The sequence below is a fragment of the Geospiza fortis genome, unplaced genomic scaffold, assembly GCF_000277835.1.
Source record: "Geospiza fortis unplaced genomic scaffold, GeoFor_1.0 scaffold496, whole genome shotgun sequence".
NCBI lineage: Eukaryota > Metazoa > Chordata > Aves > Passeriformes > Thraupidae > Geospiza > Geospiza fortis.
Window position 1 is genome coordinate 736,612 of NW_005054529.1, and position 22,717 is coordinate 759,328.

The following is a 22,717-nucleotide window of genomic DNA, read 5'->3' on the forward strand; positions in this document are numbered from 1 at the left end:
CTCTGCACCTCGGCCAGGAAAGTGCTGGGAATGGGACCTGGGGGCCTCTGCCGAGGAGGGAATCACGAGGAACCGCCGGGATAAAGAGTGCATCCTCCTGGGGCATTGCCAGAACTGCATCCCCGGCCGGAGGAGCCCCCTGGGGACATTGGTGTGACACCAGCGCTGGTGGCCCTCCCGCAGCTCCTCCTGCTCCCGAGTGATTTTTGAAGATTTTCTAAGCCTTCTGATGTTTACATTCTTGTAACAAACTTTCTCACACCCTTTCTGTAAATAACTCACTGTTTTGCATTCTTTTATGGAGGAGGAGAAATTTGATGGGCTGTTGGTTTGTCCAGTGTCATTGGAGAGGTGGCACTGTCATCAATCCACTGTCACTTTTGGAAGTCTACAAATGTTGGAGTCAGAAAATAAACTTCTCTTCTTCACCTTGAGAGCAGCAGTGTGTGCTCGTGTTGTTTGGTGTGATACAGTAGAGGGATGCTCTGGGTGCGGCTCATTAACAGGGGGCATGGCTCATTAATGAGGGGATGGCTCATTAATGGGGGGCACGGCTCATTAACGGGGGGATGGGTCATTAACGGGGGGATACCTCATTAACACAGCGCTCATTAATTCGCCAAAGCTCGGGAATTCCGTTTGTTTCGTTTATTCCGTGCTGGCCAGCTGTGCGGCCCGCAGGGGACCCGCGCTCTGTGCTCGCTGGAATCAAACCCAGGAAATCCAGGATTCCTGCAGGCTGCTGTCCCGCAGCACCAGGGGCTCGCCAGGAGCTGCACAAGCACTTTCAGCCCTGCTTGTGTCCTCTGCTCCCCTTCCCTTCCCTTGGAGCAGCTGTCGGGGTCAGGGACAGGGTTTGGAGCAGAATCACCCCGGATTGTGGTTGCAGCAATAGCAGCCAGTGAAACGGGATCCCTGCTATTCAGAACAAAATTCCCTTTTTGTTTTGGATCCAGCGGCAAATAATTGGGACCCACGGAATGCCATAAAGCCATAGAATGGTGTGGTTTGGGAAGGACCTTAAAGAACAAGATGATCCTACCCAAACCATTCCATAATTTACAAATAATTTCCTTTCATGTGCAGGGCCTGTGGAGATGATGCAATGACAACTGCCCAGTTCCAGCCCCAGGGCTCAGTGTTAGATGTGTTCATCCTCCTCCAAACCACAAAATGAATGTTTCCTTGCCATGACCTCCTGGTCTGAGGCCAGGCTGCTTCAGTTCACCTCTGCCCCCTCTCACCACATCCTGGCTGGTGCCCAGAGCAGCCCTGGCTAAGCAGAGACAGCTCCATCAGCGCTGGCAGGAGCAGCAGCAGCTCCCACCTTGGCCCTGCTCATCTCTGCAAACCCATTTTTAGGGAATTAATGCTGTGTCTCAGCCCCCCAGAACAGCCACACGTGGGATAACCCCACCTAACCCGGGGGGAATAATCAGGGTTTTGTTTGTGACTTTTCATAAATTTGCTCGGTTTGGATTGAGAGGGATCTCAAAGCCACCCGGTGCCACCCCATCCATGTCAGGGACACCTTCCACTGTCCCAGGCTGCTCCAGCCCCAGTGTCCAGCCTGGCCTTGGGCACTGCCACAGCTGCTCTGGGCAGCCTGTTGCCCACCCTGATAGGGAGGAATTGCTGCCCAGTGTCCCATCCATCCCATCACGAATGGATCCATGCCCACGGAGAGTCCCAGCAGCTGGATGACATCCTGAGATTCCCGGAGCCCCTTCTGGAACTCTCCCAAGTCCCTGAGGTGCCAAAACAGAGATGGCAGCGGTGGGATTCGAACCCACGCCCCCGCAGGGACTGGAGCCTTAATCCAGCGCCTTAGACCGCTCGGCCACACTACCCTGGCACGGTGCACCCTGGGAACGGCATTGGAGCCGGGATCCGCCCCTGGGCACGGTGCCCTGCCATCCCGGCCCTTCCCCAGCTGCCTTCTCCCGCTGCACTCCCAAAGCTGCCTTTCCTTCCAGTGTGGGATTGCTGCTCTGCCACCCCCTTCCCTTCCCAAACCTTCCCAAACCTTCCCTTCCCTTCCCTTCCCAAACCTTCCCTTCCCATCCCTGGTTGAGCCCACACTCCCAGCTCCCCCCACACTCCCCCCCACATCTCTTTTCTCAGAGGCTCAGGACAGCCCCTCCGTCCCGTCGGGAACAGGACCAGAATCCGATTTTCCTGTTGGATTTGTGCCATGTCCCAGCCGTGCAGAGGGACCAGGGGCTGAGGTGACAGTGACAGTGACAGTGCCAGCACTGCTGCTCGGGGGCTGTGTGGTCCACAGATCCCACACTGCCACTTTGGGATCAGGGAAGGTGCCAAACCCTGCAGGAAACCTCCTGCCAAGCGCCGGGAGCCAGACCCAGGGAAGTTCTGGAGTCACGTAAATATTTTTGTTCCCCGGTTAAACACAGCCACTCTCTCCTTCCTCAGCACGGCGATAAAAGCACTTTTCAATAAACAGGGCTTCAAAGGGATGTTTGCACTTGGCTCCTCTTCCAGCCTTTTTCATTCACTGGAACAGCTCCTGGCTGTAGGAACTGCAGGTGACCCCCCAGCTCCCTCAGCTCCCTCTGGAAACTCGGCACCTTCTCCCAAATCCTCCCGTTCCCAGACACGTTCTGATTTAAACTAAAAAAATAACCAGTGATAAAAAAGGAGATGTTGTCTGGCATTCCTTGCTCCATGGGTTTTTTGATCCATGTTGCTCCAGTGCTAGGAGTCCCTAGACCCAAATCCTGGGATGGATCCCTGTCACTCTGATTTTTGAAGATTTTCTAAGCCTTCTGATGTTTACATTCTTGTAGCAAACTTTCTCACACACTTTCTGTAAATAATTATTGGTTTGCGTTCTTTTATAGAAGAAATCTGATTGGCTGTTGGTTTGTCCAGTGTCATTGGAGAGGTGGCACTGTCACCCTCCAATCCACTGTCACTTTTGGAAATTTATAAATGTTGAAGTCAGAGAATAAACTTCCCCTTTTTACCTTGAGAACAGCAGCGTGTGCACATTGCGTTATTTCATGTCCTAAAGTGACAGATCCCTGTCAGGGATCCCCTGCAGAGATGATGAAACTCCAGGAGCAAATGGTTATTTGAGGATAATAATCGGATTTTCATTAAGGGGACACTCACAAACTGCTGCAGATTTCTGAAAGTCGATTTATTTCCAGCCAGCAGCTGCCAAATCATTCCCAAAGAAATTCCAGCCCCATGGAAGTATCGCAGCCCCATTTGGGATCCCGTGGATCTGGGGACCCTGATCTGCCCCAGGAGAGCTGGGGAAGTGCAAGATTTGAGGCATTTTGCACCTCATTGTGTGGCAGGCATTGGGAAACCTTCCCAATAAACATCCTGCAGTGCTGGGGAGGTTTGGAATTAAACCCCAAACCACTTTAATAAATCCAATGGGATTATTTCAATTAAAAAGAAGTGATTACAACAGCCCTTATTTGCTTATTAAGGCATTTAAGCAGCCCCTATTAAAAGATTAGAAGATATTGAGCCTTGATAGGGCTCTCAAAAACACTGTTTGGAATATCCCTGGTTAAAATTATTGCTGTTTAAATACTTCTGCCTAAAAATTACATTATTAAAATTGGACATCCCTGTCCAAATTTGGGACAGCAGCTTTGAGAAGGCCTGAGACCTCCTTAGGGATCACCCATGGCCATAGAAAACCCACCAGGGTTTGTAGAAAATGTTTTTATTCCCCTAAACCAGAAGAAAAACCCCTCCAATATTCCCTGATCTGCTCATTCTTGTGTTCTCCAGCAGCCCAGCCCAGGGCCAGGAGCTGCCAAGAGCAAATAATTCCCATTTCCATAGATGAGGAGATGAATCATTCCTGGTATTTTTAGCAGGTCATTAAGGGCTGGCAGGGATATTTGCAAACCGGCTTGTGAGGGTTTGCATTGGTGAGAGCACAACCTCGGAGAGAAAACATCAACTGGGAGTCAGAACAGAGGGAATGGGAGGACTGGGAATTGCACCTCCAAGCCTGAAGCTGACAGGGAGGGATGGGATAAATGGGGTTTGTGGGAGCCTGGGCCCCGCTCCACTGAAACACAGGGTAGGATTTGTCCCAGCCCGTGGATAATGTGGGAATCCCAGCCCATGGATATTCACACGCCCTGGGGAGGCGTGCTGCAGGCACTGGGACAGCTGGGGCCCGTGGGCTTGGATGGAAAAGGAGTTTGCCTGCTGGTCTGGGAGCAGGGGAGTTCTTTGGGAGTTCAGAGGAGCATCAGGGCACCTCAGAGGAGTCATGGAATGGGTTGGGAGGGACATGAAATCCACCCAGTGCCATCCCTGCCATGGGAGGGACCCCCTCCACTGGCCCAGGCTGCTCCAGCCTGGCCTTGGGCGCTGCCAGGGATCCAGGGGCAGCCACAGCTGCTCTGGGCGCCTGTGCCAGGGCCTGCCCACCCTCCCAGCCAGGAATTCCTTCCCAAAGTCCCATCTCAATCTCTCTTCTTTAGTTCAAAACCATTCCCTCGTGTCCCATCACCATCTGCCCATGCAGAATTCACTCTCCTGGCACAGGGGAAGAGCTGCTCACCCATCAGTGGAGCAGAGCTTCCCAAAATGGGCATCCAATAAAGATACTCTACACATTAATATTCATATTTAACAGCTCCTTCTCCTTGTCTGTGCTGTTGGGGTACAATGAGCACCTCTCAGGGGAAACCCAGGGAATAAATAAACCCAGCTGGAAGGATCCCAGGGAGCCTCTGGCAGCAGGAGGGCAGCTCACACATCCCGAAAGCCCAGCTCTGCCACGGCCCAGGCTGACAGGGCTGCACATTCCTTCCCAAATGTGGAGGGACTGCCTGGGAACGGGATACCAAGGAGGGCTGTGCCAGGGCCACCATCCGTCAGCTGTCCTGCATTGTCCTGGAAAACCCAATTATCCAAGGCACCAGCAGCCTGACTGTCAGGGGTGGAGCTGTCATCCTCTGCAGTGCAGGGATGTGTGGGGCCACCACCTCCACTGGGACAGCCCATCCATCCCAGCAGGGTCCAGGGGCCAGTGGGGATCTTGGGGATCCTCTCTGCACAAAGTCCCTCACATTTGGGAAGATTTCTGTACTTCTCCTCATTTGTGCATCAATGGTGGAGCTGCTCCTGCTGTTGCTGTCCTGAGCCATCATTAGGCAGCACAGCCCATCCATCCTCCATCCTCCATCATCATTGTCCATTATCCATCATTGTCCATCATCCGTCATTGTCCATCATCCACTGCCCATCATCATCCATCATCATTGTCCATCATCCGTCATTGTCCATCATCCACCATCCATCATCATCTATCATTTTCCATCATCCACTGCCCATCGTCCTCCATCATTGTCCATCATCCACTGCCCATCATCATCCATCATCATTGTCCATCATCATCCATCATTGTCCATCATTCACTGCCCATCATCATCCATCATCCACTGTCCATCATGCATCATCATTGTCCGTCATTCATCATTGTCCATCATCATCCATCATTGTCCATCATCATCCATCATTATTGTCCATCACTGTCCATCATCCCTCATTGTCCATCATCCACTGTCCATCATCCATCACTGTCCATTATCCATTGTCCATCATCCCTCATGGTCCATCACTGTCCATCATCATCCATCATCACTGTCCATCATCCATCACTGTCCATCATCCATCACTGTCCATCATCCACTGCCCATCATCATCCATCACCATTGTCCATCACTGTCCATCATCATCCATCATCCCTCAGCAGCCAGAGCCAGGATGAGTGCAATGTCAGCAAGGGGAGATGTCTCTGCCTGGGCCAGGGGTCACCAGTGTCACCCCCAGGGCCACCCTGGCAGCAGGAAGGCGGCCCTGGATCTGGAGTCTCTTCAGGAGCTGTTTTTGCTGGAGGGAAAAACCATCAGGAGAACGGGAACAGGCCCAGGCTGCACCCAGGGAGTGTCACCTTGGAGGGAACCTCTGGATCACAGGAGACAGGAAAGCCCTGCCTGGCTGCCCATCCCGAGCTTTCAGCAGCTCCAAGGTACAGCTGCAAAAGGACCCCCACGCCCAGGGCTCGGCTCTGGCAGCAGCCCTGGAAGGGTAAATCTGGCTCCAGCTTCATCAGCTCCCTCAGCACTTGTCAAATTAAGGGCTCTGGTTGGAGCCTCAAAGGCAGAGAGGCTCTGCAGCAGCCAGGGAAGGGAGCTCAGGGAATTGCAGGAGCTGGGGTTGCAGGAGATGGAGTTAATGTCTTCTCTGAAGGGAAATCTGGTGTCAGAGAGGAACAAGGTGATAAAACACGACTCAGGGAGCCTGAATGCCCAAGAGGGCAGAGCTGGTGCCTCGGAACAGAATCCCCAGGGCCCTCATTCCCAAGAAAAGAGAGCTCATTCCTCACCAGGGAATCCAACAGCTCCATCCACTCACAGAGAATCAGGGAATGGCAGGATCAGCTCTGGCCCTTCCCACATCCCCTGGGAGCCCAGTGCTTCTGTTTGGATTTTTCTTTGAGGAATGGATTTAATGTGGAGTCAATTGAGCGGAACCTTTGCTGTAAATGCAGGCATTTGTTTCTTGAGTCCTAGGGGAGCTTCCATTAATTATCCTGGGGCCCATGGCCAAGCTGGAAAGGAATTTGTTTCCAAGGGAAAAGGAGCAAGTCACAGACAGATGCAGGGTGGGTTTCAGACACAACAGAAGAAAGGAACTTAAATCAGGGTTTAGGATCAGAAGTGATCAGAGATTTGCCACTTGGAATGCCTCTGGACATTTTAGGCCACCAGGCAAGGTGGGACAAGGAGAGGCTATTCCTGCAGGATGGCAGTGCCTGGCCTGGGCTCAATCCTCCCCTGCTCATGATCCTCCCACCCCCAAACACACCATGGCTCCTCCTGCCAGGTGTCCTGGAGCTCCCCTCCAGCCCAGCACAGAGCCTGGGGCAGCAAAACTCCTTTTCCAGATTCCTCTTTTCTCCTGAGCAATGCTGAGGTGCAACTGAGCCCCGCAAGTGCTCCATGGTCCTTCACCTTCTGCTTTGCTCCATCAGGGGCCAGAGGCGCAAGGAGGGCTCTGGTGGCACTGGACCCCTGCCAGAGAGTGCCTGGAGCTCCTGGGAAGAGCTTCCAGAGAATCCATGCTGGATGCAGGCAGCAGTTCTGGGAATGCAGAGCTGTGGCTGCTGGCAAAGGCTCAGCTCCAGCTGAAGCTCCTGGGAATTGCTGCCTGTGCCTCAGGTGAGATTTGGTGTTTGGAACCAAAATGAGGCCAAAACAAACCTTTGGAAAAGGCAACAGCATGGATGAAAACCTGGAAAAGTAGGAGACCAGCACAGTTCTCCAAGTTCAGACATTTCTGGGAGAAAGGCAAGGAGCAGAGGCCAGGGGAGCTGTGGCTGCCCCTGCATCCCTGGCAGTGCCCAAGGCCAGGCTGGACAGGGCTTGGAGCAGCCTGGGACAGTGGGAGGTGTCCCTGCCATGGCAGGCGTGGCACTGGGTGGGATTTAAGGTCCCTTGTTATTCCTGTCACCTCAGGGAAGGGGGGAAGGACAAGGGGAGCTCTCCCACACCACAGAGCCCAGCCCCCAAGGGAAACAAACCCTGAACCCAAGGAGAGCACAGCACATCCCAAAAGCAACCACAGAAACCCAAGGTCAACGAGCCAAGTATCTGGAAGCAAGCAGGAGCAGCTCCACGTGACCTCCTGGGGCACTTCCCTCTTCAGACAAGTGTTTGTTGTGCAATCGCGAATGGTGGCATCCAGAAACTCGGAATCCAAACTTCCCATTTCCTGATCCAAGATGCTGCAGAAATCAGTTGTGAGCTGGCTGCTTGGATGAAATCCCTCCCCAAAAGCAGCCTGTGGGTTTGACATGGAGCCTGGGAACAGAGCACATGGCTCATGGCTGGAATGGCTCTGTTTCTGCTCTTCCCTGTGAGTTCAAACGAGAGAATTCCTTTTACGTTCATCTGTCCTCATGGAAGCCTGGAAGAGGAGAAGAGATAAATGATTATAAATGATTAACATCATCTAAATATAATTCCTTCATTCTGAGAGCCTTTGTGACACACTCTCTTGGGAAATACTCCCAGCTGAAATGGAATTCTGCTCCGTTCCTCACAGATCTCCCATTGCTCTTGTGAAACACATGAGGCATTAAATGTCAGCAGTAACAATGTCAATAATGGTGCCCTGCTGAGAACCCAACTGGCAGCTTGGAAATGCAGGCAGACCCGGAAATACTGGGAAAAAAACACCTTTAAGGGGTAAACTTTCCTTCCCAAATCCTGCAGCTGCTCTGGATAAAGATCCATCAGGGTGGGATGTGTGTGAACAATGGGGTTTGCAAGAGAAGAAAAATGGATTTTCAGTGGTGTTTAAAGAGTTAGAAATGATGGCTGAAAAATTTCAATTCCTGCCCTGCCCCAGCATTCCAGGAGGCAGCTGGTGGAACACTGTGGGACACAGGGTGGGATTGCTGGGGTGTCTGTGCAGGGCCAGCAGCCTGACTGGATGATCCCTGTGTGTCCCTCCAGCTCTAGATATTCCATGATTCTGTCAGGCTGCCAGTGTGGGAGCCATGGCTCCAACTCCACTTCCCAACATCCTTTAGAAAGACAGGAGATAATCAATATTTTCCTACTGATTAGACGATAAAAGGGAGATGATAAAAGGGAGGAATAAAAATTGCATTTGTCAGTCAGCTACTGCACACAGCAGCAGATAAAATAATTACCGAGCACTCGTGGGGCTCAGGCTCATTCCAGTGATTCATGGGGATGTTGGGAAGCTGTGCTGGGACTGAAGGGCATCTGGAGTTTGTGCCTTGGAGTCCACTCAATCCATAAATATGTGGGATGGAAGCTGTGACTCCCAGCCCTGCTCAGCCCTGCAGCAGCACCCCAACTCCCGTGTCCATGGCCAGTGGCACAGAGAGGAGCAGTGCCCAAGCCCTCAGAGTGGCCCTGCATTGGGAATTGTGAGCTCAGCATTCCTGGATGCCCAGTTCCTCTCCTGGTGACACAGAGTGCAGTGACAGAACTTTCCTGTAAATGAAAGCTGGAGTTTCTAAGAACTCTTCTGACTAATGTGGCTTGGGCTTGGCTGGAGGACACAAACCCTTCATCAAACACAGTGAGAAATGCCAGAGAATGCTCAAATCCAGGGAATGTGAGGCTGGGAGGGAGCAGGCTGACCCCAGCACTCAGAATGCTGGGGCTGGGAGCCAGGCCCTGCCTCGGGCTTAGCTGGGCTGGATTCACAGCTTAGTGCTGGTCCTCTGATTCCCAAGGACAAAGGTATCCTCAGCCAACACGAGGGACTGGGGCCTCAGCATGGAAACCAAATTGTCCTGGAAGTGCTGTGAATCTGAATCCAACTGCAACATCAAATCCAAGGAAAAACACATCCTCTGGGTTTCAGAAAGATGGAATGTGGGAAATACAACCCAGACCTGGGGTCAGCCCAGAGCAGGGGCACAGGGTGGCTCCAGAGCTGTCATGAAGCAGGAGACACTGAAACATCCCAGAGAATTCTCTCCTGCTCAGACAGATGGAATCATGGAATATCCTGAGCTGGATCCCACAGGGATCATCCAGTCCAAGGCCTGGCCCTGCACAGACACCCCAATGCTGCCACCCTGTGCCTGAGCATTGTCCAAGCAGTCCCTGAGCTCTGGCAGGGCTGGCAAGGTGGGATAAACGCTGGATAATCAGCGGATAAGGAGGTCACTGCACTCTCCCACAAGCTCCCTAAAAAGAGACCAGGTCCTGGCAGGTCCCAGCTCAGAGCCAGCCTCAGGCTGATATCCCACGGGTCAAGAAAATCACGGGGCAATTCATTGAGAATTTCCCTGCTGGCAGAGGTATCTGTCCTTCCCCCAGGTGAATGGGACAAGGAAATCCAGGGCAGCAGGAGGCTGAGAAAGCACAGCAGCTTTTCATTCCATGGGAGATGTTGCTGGGACACAAAGCAGACCCTGCTGCTCCCCTCAGAGCAGGCAGCAGCTCCAGGGCCCAGCAGGGGCTGGGCTGCCTGGAAAATCACCTGGATCTGAGGGACTGCCCATGGAGGGGCTCCAGGAGCTGCCCTGGTGTAACCAGGAACCCACCCTCTGTAGGGACAAGGGAAAAGGGGCAGTGGCTTCACACGGACACTGGGCAGGGATGGATGGGACACTGGGCAGGAATTGGTTCCCTGGCAGGGTGGGCAGGCCCTGGAATAGAATTCCCAGATTTGCTGTGGCTGCCCCTGCATCCCTGGCAGTGCCCAAGGCCAGGCTGGACACTGGGGCTGGAGCAGCCTGGGACAGTGGGAGGTGTCCCTGCCATGGCAGGGGTGGCACGCTCCATTCCTTCTCTCTCCCCTCAGCTCCATTCCTTCTCTCTCCCCTCAGCTCCATTCCTTCTCTCTCCCCTCAGCTCCATTCCTTCTCTCTCCCCTCAGCTCCATTCCTTCTCTCTCCCCTCAGCTCCATTCCTTCTCTCTCCCCTCAGCTCCATTCCTTCTCTCTCCCCTCAGCTCCATTCCTTCTCTCTCCCCTCAGCTCCATTCCTTCTCTCTCCCCTCAGCTCCATTCCTTCTCTCTCCCCTCAGCTCCATTCCTTCTCTCTCCCCTCAGCTCCATTCCTTCTCTCTCCCCTCAGCTCCATTCCTTCTCTCTCCCCTCAGCTCCATTCCTTCTCTCTCCCCTCAGCTCCATTCCTTCTCTCTCCCCTCAGCTCCATTCCTTCTCTCTCCCCTCAGCTCCATTCCTTCTCTCTCCCCTCAGCTCCATTCCTTCTCTCTCCCCTCAGCTCCATTCCTTCTCTCTCCCCTCAGCTCCATTCCTTCTCTCTCCCCTCAGCTCCATTCCTTCTCTCTCCCCTCAGCTCCATTCCTTCTCTCTCCCCTCAGCTCCATTCCTTCTCTCTCCCCTCAGCTCCATTCCTTCTCTCTCCCCTCAGCTCCATTCCTTCTCTCTCCCCTCAGCTCCATTCCTTCTCTCTCCCCTCAGCTCCATTCCTTCTCTCTCCCCTCAGCTCCATTCTCCCTCTCTCCCCTCAGCTCCATTCCCCTCCTGCCTTCCCACAGGAAAATCCCAACAGCTCCAGGGTCACTCCATCCCCTGAGTTTGAACACAAAGAGCACGTGCACAGGGGAATATAAGCAAGGAAAGGAAAAGTGTGTTTTAATTAAAATTATTCCAATCATTCCCACAGCACATGGTTTTTTCTTAAAAGAGACAAAGATTCCTCTTTACAAAGTTATTATTTGCCAGGTGTTGCATTTCACTTCATCTTCAATGTTGCATCAAGAGAAGGAAATGATTTTAAGAAAATCTCCAACTTAATTAAAATAAATCTGAGCTCCATCAAGTTTTTGAGCTGAGCTGATGGGTGAGAAGAGAATGACCTGAGAGCAGCAAGAGGAAGCAGCCCCTGTGCCCCAAACCCTGCAGGAGCAGGAGGAGCACTGAGCTCTGCTGGCAAAGCAAAGGTCACATTCCCGGGGTGCCCCCGGCTGCTCCCACACAGCTCCTGGCTCCAGGGAGAGCCCAGGCTGTGCCCAGCACACCCTGCAACGCCAAGGCCCTCAAGGTTTATGCAAACTGCAGGAAGGAAAGGGAGAGATCAGTGTGCTCTGCCCCTCTATCAACCACACATTTTTATCTCCTTTCCATAAATTAAAGTCACATTTCAGCATTTGATTCTCCTGAATCCATGGGGAACTGTGCCTGGGACATGCCAGCTGCTCCTGAATCCGTGGGGAGCTGTGCCTGGGACACCCCAGCTGCTCCTGAATCCATGGGGAACTGTGCCTGAGCAGGGCTGCAAACAGGGAAACTTTCCCTCCACAGCCCAGGATCCATCTGAGAGGAGCTGAGGGCTCAGCCCCTGGGAAAGGCTGGGTGGGGATGATTTTTGGAGGGGAACTCCTCACTCACCGCATCCTCCAGGGCTTGTTGCAGATCTTGGACCAAATCCACCTCATCCTCCAGCCCCACTGAGAGGCGGATCAAGGTGTCTGTGATTCCCAGATGTTCCCTGACCTTAACATCCATCTTGGCATGGGTCATGGTGGCCCTGAAATGACAAAAAACATCTTTATCCCAAGAACTTGGGACCTTTATTGGTGAAACCAGACTGGCTGGTTCCCTGGCAGCACCCCTGAAGTAGCAGCAGGATCTGACACCACCTCTGTGCCACCTGTGTGACCCCACAGATGCAAAGAGCTCCTGGCAGCAGCTCCTGGAAATGATGGGAATGCTGACAAGTCAGGGAATTGCATCTCCAGCCCGTATTTCCAAGACACAAATGATTGACAAGAAGTGGATGCCTAAAGATCTGCACCTGACAAAGGAGAAAATCCTACTCCTCTTCCTTCCAGAGCTGCTCTTTTATTCTACAGAAGCTCTGTAAGCTCTGCACGTGGGGAATGTGCAACCTCCAGAATAAAGTCTCCTGGTTTCATTCCTGGTTTCTCAGATCCCTTCTCAAACTGCCCCAAAGGACTCTGGAGGGTTTATCCTCTCCAGCTACAGAGGACACAGGCAAGAAGGGATTTCCCCATGTGCTGCACTGGCACCAGTTCCTTTCAGCTGCTGGAGGCGTTCAGCATTTGCTGTGAAACCAGTAAGTGAAATGATTTAACATTTAAATATAGTCAATAATTTCCATGGACCTTTTCAAAAAGCAAGCTGGCTTTGAGTGAAATAATGCAATTCCATGAAGATGCTGTTTTGAGCAGTTTAAAAGGCCCCAGGAGGCCCTGCCAGGGACCAGAGGCAGCTGGGGGCACACAGTGACCATGCCCCTTGTGTGAGCAGGGAGCAGGGCATTGCTCCATGCCAGCTGCTCCTCATCCCAACACTCTGCAGCTTCTGGGATTCTCTTCATGGACACCAACTGTGCCTCAGCCCTGCAGGTGAAATTCCTCTGTCTCTGCCCTCCCACAGGATTCCCTTCCCCTGGAATCTCCCCTGGCTTTGTGCTGCACAACAGTCCCTGAGTCTAGCTAAAGGCAAAACAGCAAAACAGCTCTGGGAGCTGGGAAATTGTGGGAACTTTGTGGTGCTCTGCAGCTTTTTGAGGCTCTGAGGATGGGAGGATGAACTTACGGATGCTCTGCCAGGCTCTCGAAGCCGCCCAGACTAAAGCCCAGAGTGAACACCTGTGGGAGAAAGGAAAGGAGGTTATGGATTCATGGACACAGAGCTCACAGAATCAGGGAATATCCTGAGCTGGAGGTGCCCACAGGGATCATTGATCCAGCCCCTGGCCCTGCACAGACACCCCAACAATCCCACCCTGAGCATCCCTGGCAGAGCTGTCCAAACCCTCCCAGAGCTCCGGCAGCCTTGAGGCTGGCACCTCTTCAAGGACATTGAGGAAAATGGAAAGTTTAGGGACTTCTTTTCCACCAGGTTTTTCTATAATAACTTTCATATTATAAACTGTATTAGCTGTAATTAGGGAATAAAGTGCACATCTGTCAGGGAAGAGCTAAGACTGAAAACAGACTCATCCTGCCCCTGGATCCCAGGGAGTGTCCTTGGCTGGACCCAGCCAAGCATTCCCAGAGCCAGGGGCTCCCTCTCTGCCCCACGAGTCAGGGCCTCCCTCAGTGCCTTTCCCCCTGAGCCACTTTGCAATATTCCAGCAGAGCTGCACCAGCCCAGCTGCCAGCCCTGCAGAAAGCCCTTTGCCAGCAGCAGCTCCTGGGCTGAGCTGGACACACCTAACCCTGGGAGCAAACAAACAAACATTTCCAAGGAACTGAGGTGTCTATTTCTTCCCTCTCATTAACCCCCAAGAACAAATTATCCCTGATTTATAGTGGGGCACACACAAAGGACTTGGCAAGAAAAGCACCTTCACCCTCCCCTCAGCAGGGCAGATTCAGCTCCCGCTGAGGGTGATTTTGTTGACTTTATTTTACCTCCAATTTCTCAAGAAAGGCAATGGCATTTCTTTTTTCCCCTTTGATGTAGAAGCTGACCATCCCAGAAACGCCCGTGCACTGCTTCTTCATCACCTCGTACTGAGGGTGGGAAGGCAGCCCTGGAATGGGGAGAGTTGGGAGAACTCCCAGTGAATTCCAGTGCAGAGCTGGGGCAGCTCAGCCTCACCCAGCCCATCACGGGGCACCACAGCTCCCCAGTCCCTGCCCTGGGATGCCCCCCAGTCCCTGCCCTGGGATGCCCCCCAGTCCCTGCCCTGGGATGTCCCCCAGTCCCTGCCCTGGGATTCTCCCCAGTCCCTGCCCTGGGATGCCCCCCAGTCCCTGCCCTGGGATGCCCCCCAGTCCCTGCCCTCGGCCGCCGCCCAGTTCCCAAGTTCCTGAGGAAGGCAGAGGCATTTTCTTTTTTCCCTTTGATGTATAAGGTGACCATCCCAGGACAGCCTGTGCACTGCTTCTTCATCACCTCATACTGAGGGTGGGAAGGCAGCCCTGGAATGGGGGGAGTTGGGAGAACTCCCAGTGAATTCCAGTGCAGAGCTGGGGCAGCTCAGCCTCACCCAGCCCATCACGGGGCACCACAGCTCCCCAGTCCCTGCCCTGGGATGCTCCCCAGTCCCTGCCCTGGGATTCTCCCCAGTCCCTGCCCACCCACCTGGGTAAAGGACCTTCTCCACCCTGGGATGGGTTTCCAGGAACTTGGCCACAGCCAGGCCGTTGTGGAAGTGCAGCTTCATCCGGATGTGCAGAGTCTTGAGCCCCCGGTTGCAGAGGAAGCAGTCAAAGGGGGAGGGGACAGCTCCCAGGGCTGTGGGAATGGGAACAGAATTCCAGAGAATTCCAGAGAATTCCACAGCAACATTGGTGTTCTGCATTCAGCAAAGCCAAACACATCCTCACCTCCAGCATTTCTGACCTTGGCACAAGTGGGAAGACACCCAAGGCAATCTCTGTTCCTCATCTCCCACACTGGGCAGCCAATTAATGAGCCCAATTAACAGGCTCAGGCCTCAAGGATTACATGTATTGGGCACAGTGCACCCTCAGTGCAGAGGGCACAACCCTGCACAGGAATTTATTCCTGACAATGAAGAGGCCGGGAAATTGCTGGAAACATCTGAGGTAAGAAAATTCTGCATTGGGCACATCCTGAAGGGTGAGGGAGTTTCAAACCCCCCAAGCTGCAGGTGGCACCCCAGTGGTTGCAGGATGGGCCCCAGGGCTCTCCTGAAGTGTTTGGGAAGGGGAGATCAATGTCTCTCATTTTATGGCACTATTTCATTGAGCTTTCCCAGCTCTGTTAATTTACATTCCAGGCAGATTTCCCACTTGTGTGCATGCCACCCTCCCCAGCAGGAGTTCTGTATGTCAACAGGATTCCTGTCAGGAATTCCCTGTCTGGACTTACAGTTCTGCAGGAATTTCAGCCTCTCATAGAGATCATCCCTGTTTACAGAGACCAGGCCCATGAGAACATCACTGTGCCCTACAAATGACAGGGGACAAGAATGGGATCAGCCACTCCAGGGTCCTGCCACAAGCCCCAAGTGTAAATAAAACCCCTGGCACACCTCCCACCACCCCAGGCTGCTCCAACCCGGCCTTGGGCACTGCCAGGGATCCAGGGGCCTCCCCACCCTCCCAGCCAGGAATTCCCTCCCAATCTCCCTCCATCCCTGCCCTAAGGATGTGCTGAACTCTCACACTCACCATTGATGTATTTGCTTGCAGAAGACATACAAATATCAGCCCCCAGGGACAAGGGACGCTGAAAGGAAAGGAAAATAACATCATCATTCAAGTTTGGCTGCACTCAGGTTCATTCCCAGCCATTCCAAAGGGCTCTGAGCTCACACAGGATAAACAAGGGGAGAGAGAAACACAAAAACCTGAGGATGACAATAGAACATGTGCTAAAGGCAGCAGTACAGGGAGCCACTCTGAATTCAAGGGAAGCACAAGAACATGTGATTTAAAAGCACTGCTCCAACTCCCACAGGCTCCAGGGAGAGAAGAGATTGAGCACATCCAACACACGGTGCAGAGCTGGAAAAAACAGTTCTGCAGCTCAGCTGAGGCAGGGACAAACCATGGCATGCACCCCATCAAGGGCATTTCCATGGGAAATGAAGGAGGCCAGTTGCAAAGGAAAAGAATTGCTTTGCTTTCCAGCTGCTGCAGATCCTGCCCTGGAGGAGCTGAGAACATGAGCAAAGAGGTTCCTTTGGCAGCTCTCTCTCCCCTCAGCTCCCAGCTCTCTGCCCAGGAGCCTCCTGAGGTGAGACAAACCAGGACGTGGACGGGCAAGAGGTGCTAAGCAGTGCCAGATTTTTAATCAATCACTAATTAAGGCACTTTGCACATGGTACCAACACATCCTAAAGAGTGAGGGGCATCACCATTAAAACTTAACAAAGCAAGCAGATTCTAGGCCGTAGTAAGAGCAACAATGCTTGGAAGTTCATTATTCTGAAGCATTTGTAAAACTTAAACCTCTTCACGTCTTCCAGTTATCAGTATAAGAAAGTTCTGGCAGTTGTTATGAAGAAAGTTATAAACCTCTGAGTCATATATTCAGCAAAATAGTGAAGAAAACGGTAAAGTGGATGCCTCCAAGAAAGACTGAACAATGGTTGCTAGGTTTGTCTTCCACTACCATCTGGTTTTTAACTTTGTGGCTCAGAACAGCATCTGCAGAAGAACTGATGTAAAAAGGCCAAAGTGAGGGAACCCTTTGTAACTGTTCTGATTTCCATCAGTAAGAACAGAATTCCATCATTCCTGGAGGACAGACACCCCCTGTCCCCTTCACAGGTGCACTGGCAGCAGCACCTGGGCTGAGGCTGAACCAGAGCAGGTGGTTTTACAATGCCGAGACCAAAACTGCAGTCCCTTTGTGGCGCTTCCTGGTGCTTCCCTTCCCAAAAGGGATCACCAGCCTCACTGGGACAGGTGACAGTCCTGTCCTTTTCCACACACCTGGAAATATGGAGACATGAAGCTGTTGTCCACTGCCACCAGCACCCCCCGGTGCCTGTGTGCCACCTCTGCGCAGGCTTTGATGTCAACCACTGTCAGCACAGGATTCGTGGGGCTCTCGAGCCAGACCAGCTGCACAAACCCAAAAACACTCCAGGTCAGAGAGTTCCCAGTGCTGGGCTGAGTCCCAGGGGCTCTGGGTGCTCAGAGCTGGCACCTCCCCGTGGGTTTGGGCACTGGGGACGGGCAGTGGCCCTGCCAGAGCCAGGGGAGGCTGCAGCTGCTTCCTCCAAGCTCAGGAGCTTTCCCTCCAGCTGGGCTTGTGCCATCCCAGTGCATCCCAGCTGGAGAAGGCCTCCCCAGCCAGGACAGAGCCTTTCCCAAAGCCTTTCCCAGCACAGTTCCCTCCCCCTGGGGCAGGGATCACCCAGCAGTGCCTCGGAGCCCCCCCAGCTCCGCACTCGGCGTTCCCTCTGCTCTTCCTCACCTTTGTCCTGTTCCCTCCTCTCTCTGCAGGGCTCTCTGCCCTTCTTAGGATGCTTTCCATGAGGCAGCACAGGGGGATAGGGTGGGTCCAGCTGTGCCCCAAGCTGCCCCCCTCAGCTCATCACAGCCCCAACCCCAACAGGAGCAAGGATAAAACAATTTAACGTCCCTTTTCCCTCTCCCCTACCTTGGTCTCTGGTGTAATTGCAGCTTCCAGGCATTTTGGCTTTGTGCAGTCAACAAAAATTACTTTCAAATTATTTTCTGAGGCTACTTTCTGGAAGTATCTGTTTGTGCCTTAAAAAACCCAAAAATCACAAAATGAAAAACTTCCTTAACTTTCATTGCCTGCTCTGCAGCCTCCTGCATCATGCAGGGACAGTCAGGAGGGCACAGCTTTATGCTGCACACCATCCATGGCACATTTATATTTTCTTTATTTACAAAGTTTAAAGATTGTTGCAGATTGAGTGATCATGAAATAGTAACAATGGGAATATGGGATCAGAGTGATTTAGGAAGTACTTGAAATCAATGTGGGGTTTATGATCAGGAAATTAAACAGAGAAGAAGAACCAAGGGGAAGATTTCAGCTACTGTTTCCCATCACTCCAATAAAAATGATGCCTTCCTGTCTTTGAAGCCTTTCCCTGGGAAGATTAAAAGAATCCAACAGGTGATCAATGGGTGTGCAGCACTCACTACCAGAAACACTGCCTGGATTAAAAATTCATTGATTGGGTCCTTTTGCCAAGCTGATCCCCAGGGACTCAGTTTTCCATCTGAGCAGGAAGGGATGGAACATGGAGGTGGATTCTGTGAGCTGAAGGGAACATCTGAGTGATGTCTGGGAGGTTCTTTTGTGAGAAACCCTTTCTTTGTAACAAACCAAGCCAGAGGAGGAGCAATGAAATTCAGCCCTGCAGAAACCAGGCTGAGGCTTCAAGGAGCAGGGGAAAGTTCCCAGGACCTGGAGGGAGCTCACCCTGCTCAGAGAAGGACTCTGGCAGAGCTGGGTGCACTCTGCCACTGGGGAGCTGTGAGGAGCAGGGGATTGATGAAAACAGGCTTCAAAGAACAGTGAGGTCCTACAGGGGAAATTCAGAGCTCCTGAGAGCCACAGACAGGTTTGGTCCCCTGCACAAAGAAGGCTGAAGCCACTGGGTGCTGTACGCACCTTCATACACCTCATTCATGGAGATAATTGTGTCCCCTGTCTTCAGCAGGTGACAGATGTTCAGAATTGCTGCCATGCCAGAGGAATAAGCCAAGCCTGAGGAGAAAGGATCATCAGTGTTTAATGTGACACAACGAGTCAGACTTGCCTTGGCCTTCCTCCCTTGGCCTCTGCAAAGAACCTGTTCTGTCACTGCCTCACTGGGAACGTGGAGCCAGTGAAAGCAGGGGATGGATGTGGACAGCATGGAACCAGCACGGGCACTGGGACAGACTGGGACAGACTGGGACACACCGGGAATAGACTAGGACAGACTGGGAACGGACTGGGACATACCAGGAATAGACCAGGACAGACTGGGAATGGACTGGGGCTCTCAAGCCAAACCAGCTGCCTGCTCCCACAGCCTCCAGTGCTGCTGCACAAGGATGGATCCAGCTCAGCCCAGGCATCAGCCACAGTGAGGAAGCAGCAGACAAACCCAGCGATGGGTTTGAACCAGAAGTGTTGGACTCTTCCCCACCTTGGCTGCCCCTGCCCACAGCCAACAGCCAGAGCTGTGGTGACAGAATCATGGAATGGTTTGGGATGGAGGGACCCCAAAGCCCACCCAGTGCCACCACTGCCATGGGGACAGGGACACCTCCCCCTGTCCCAGGCTGCTCCAAGCCCTGTCCAACCCATGAGGTACTCACAGTATTCGGCTCCATCAAGGGCGGCAACAACCGTCTCCAGGACGTGCCTGTTCGGATTCCCGAACCGGGTGTATATATACTTCTGGGGTGGGAAGAGGAAACAAACATCAGAGAGAGCACAGGGAAAGCTTGGGATAAACCTCTCCGGATCGCCGCCCGCAGCGGGAACAGCGAGCCCCAGGCTGGCTCCTCTCATTTCTCCATATTTTCTTATTTCTCCATATTTTCTCATTTCTCCATATCTTCTCATTTCTCCATGTTTTCTCATTTCTCCATTCTTTCTCATTTCTCCATATCTTCTCTTTTCTCCATTCTTCCTCTTCTCTCCATTCTTTCTCACTTCTCCATGTTTCTCATTTCTCCATATTTTCTTATTTCTCCATATTTTCTCATTTCTCCATATCTTCTCATTTCTCCATGTTTTCTCATTTCTCCATTCTTTCTCATTTCTCCATATCTTCTCTTTTCTCCATTCTTCCTCTTCTCTCCATTCTTTCTCACTTCTCCATGTTTCTCATTTCTCCATGTTTTCTCATTTGTCCACTCTTTCTCATTTCTCCATATTTATTTTCTCATGTCTCCATGTTTCCTCTGGAAGCTTTCAGGATGTTTCAGACAACGCCCCAAGGGGCCCGGGGTGGGTGACAGATCCCTGTGGGTCCTGCCAGGCTCCCAGGGGTGCTCCAGGGGGATGGGAATGTGCCTGCCCGGGTTTAATGAAGATATCCCACATCTTGGGGATCCAATTTACTGACTGTCACTGTTAATGAAATCTCTCTGAGCAAAACTCGGGGCCTGACACTCCCAGGGACAGAGACAGAATCCGTTTCAGGTGAGCACAGAAATTCAGCCTGTGAGGTACCTGCGACTGTCACAGGTGAAAATCTCTGCTAATGAACTGTGTATTAGTGTGAGACAGGAAGAGAACTCCCTCGGTCTCTTAATTTACTTTGAATAATTCATTAGCTCGCACTCCTCACCCGTGGCAGTCGCAGGTAAATCCCACTCTGCAGCTGCTAATTAAAGTTGCAGGATGAAGGGAAGCTACTAATGAGATGCGAAACAAGTCCTCCAACAATGCAGAGGCACTTGTAGGCACACCAAGTTCTATTGCTGGCTTTCACAGGAGGGCAGGGAACGCTGAGGAACTCACAGCAAGACTGGATCTCTGCACAACTCCTGACAGGAGGGGAGCAGGGGCACGAGCAGAGGGAGCAGCTCAGGCTGGGCCAGGGCAGCTCAGGGTGGGCACTGCAGGAATTTCCCCATGGAAAGGGGGCTCAGGCCTTGGCACTGCCCAGGGAGGGTTGCAGTGCCCATCCTGGGGGTGCCACTCAGAGCTCGGGGCTGGGGACAGGGTGAGGATTGGGCACAGCTGGGACTCCATGGGCTGGGAGGGCTTTTCCAGCCCCAGGGATGCTGAGAGGAGCACGAAGTACCTGTGGCACCAAAATGGGTCCTTAGAGCTCCTCCAAACCTGTGGAGATGGAAAATAGTGCAATATTTCACGTCTTTATTATATATAAAAGAACAGAGACAATAAATCTGTGTGGATTTTTCCAGACACTTTTATGGATAAATACACTGCTAAAATATCACCTGTGTACCAGGTCATGTTTTATAGGTTATAGCAACCCTTGTTACGTGAGTGAGGGTCTGGGTATGCCATGTGGTCAAGGGTGTGGACCTCAGGGAATGAAAAACACAGCACCAGCTTTGCACGATAGAAATTAATATTTCTGCCATTTGCTTCTACAATGTAGAATGTAGGAATTGAATGCTGTGTGCATAATACAGGAAATTGTCTTTTTGTGGTTTGTGTTGTCTGGTCTGTTCACTACACTGAAATTTGTGACATTGCAACACAATTAAATGTGTTTTCTGCTGGCTGGGAATGAGATATCTGGAGATCTGTGTGGGAACAAACAGAGACAGGGATAAAAGTAGGCCTTTGATGGGGGAACATGGAACTGGAGCGACATGCAGGCTGGCAAGGGCCAGGCAGGGAAGGACAGAGGGGAACGACCTTCCACTGCCAGGCAGCAGCAAACACCACAATTTGCAATCAGCCATTCTTGGTATTTAAGACATCATTGGCCACTGAAGGCAATCCTGGAGCAGGAGCTCCTGCTGAGAATACCCGGTGTGGGTATTTATCAATATTTCAGTGATACAGGGCACTGCAGAGCAAAGGAAAGCTCATTGCTGCCCGTCTTCCACATACCTGCCACAAATCCAGGACTCGGCACTTTGGAATTTAGGTCATTAGGAATTGAAGTAAATTTGGAATTAAGTTGTTGGAAATTTGAGAGAAACTGAGAATATAGAGAGAAAGCAAGGCCTTGAGAGCATCTCACCTGGAGAGTCTGTGGGAGAGAAGTGTGGTAGGGAGGAGTCAGATTCATTAGCAGGTAATGACGGGAATTGAGGAAAGCAGAATATTTTCCAGATAGCAAAAGGAATTATGGAAGACAGATTTATTACCAGGTAATGACAGGAATTAAGGGAGTCAGGTTATGAATTAATTAAGGGAGTCATTTGTTGCCCAGTAGTTAAGGAATATTACCTGGTAGTTAAAGGAATTAAGAAACCCTCTCTGGCACAGGAAGGTGTCTGAGGGATGGAGCAGATTATCAGGTGTGAGGGCCAATTGTGCCAAGGGCTGGAGCTGGGATCAGGGCATGGTCTGTGAGGAGGGGAACACAAGGTGGTGGCAATCCTGGGGAGCTGTGAGCTGGCAGCGCCAGCCCAGGGTGGCCACATGGCCAGAGTGGTCACTGCAGGGACAGGGGCTGCTGGCACCGGGCTTCAACCTCTCCAGAGCAGTGCAGCAGCTCCATGCAGGCGCCTCCTTGCTCTGCACAGGCACAGCTTCCACTTGAACAAAACTTGCTTTCAATATTTATAACATAACCGATGAAACTCAAGTGTGAATAATGATAATTCACCTGGAGAATAATCCTTGCCCTGTGACAGACATAAACTTACCTGCCTGGAACTGAACATGAAAAGCAAGATTTATCAAGGTGGTATTTGATGTGTTTGCAGTTCTGTGGGGGACAGAGGGAGAAATCCCGTGAGAAATTCTGTGTTGCAGTTGAGTTCCACATGTGTCAGGCTGGGCTCCTCCCTGCAGCACCTGCATAAGCTGATGGATCTAATCAAGACAAATATCACCTTGAGGAGGGCAGTGCCAGGCTCGCTGCTGCCCGAGGAGCTTTGCTGCAGCTTCCTTTGCAGGGATCTGCCGTGGGGAGGGGACACAAATTCCTGCTCCTGCTCTAGGGGCCGGGGCTGGCTGTGCCCAGCTCAGGGCCAGGGGCACCCACAGCCTGTTCCTGCTCAGCCAGACTCGGGCTAGGCTGGGCTCAGGCTGGGCCCAGGGGGTCCCTCCCTGGCAGCTGCTGAAGGGCTCGGCCTGTCCCCGGGCCACGAGCTGCCTCTGCCCCTC

The 22,717-nt window shown here is 52.3% G+C and overlaps 1 protein-coding gene and 1 non-coding gene across 2 annotated transcripts; both read right to left on the minus strand.

Annotated features, from left to right (window-relative positions):
• Positions 1 to 1,768: 1,768 nt before the first annotated feature.
• Positions 1,769 to 1,850, minus strand: TRNAL-AAG. Its single transcript has one exon. It is a non-coding gene; the product is annotated as a tRNA-Leu (tRNA).
• A 5,911-nt stretch (positions 1,851 to 7,761) lies between these two features.
• Positions 7,762 to 17,455, minus strand: LOC102037173 (cystathionine gamma-lyase). The gene is made up of 9 exons (XM_031063766.1): positions 17,396 to 17,455; positions 16,909 to 17,040; positions 15,640 to 15,697; positions 15,338 to 15,415; positions 14,585 to 14,737; positions 13,909 to 14,030; positions 13,088 to 13,140; positions 11,915 to 12,053; positions 7,762 to 7,974 (listed from the first exon to the last, which is right to left on the minus strand). Exons 1-9 carry the CDS (start codon positions 17,453 to 17,455, stop codon positions 7,930 to 7,932), a joined length of 840 nt encoding a protein of 279 aa, XP_030919626.1. The 3' UTR covers positions 7,762 to 7,929.
• Between the last annotated feature and the right edge of the window lie 5,262 nt (positions 17,456 to 22,717).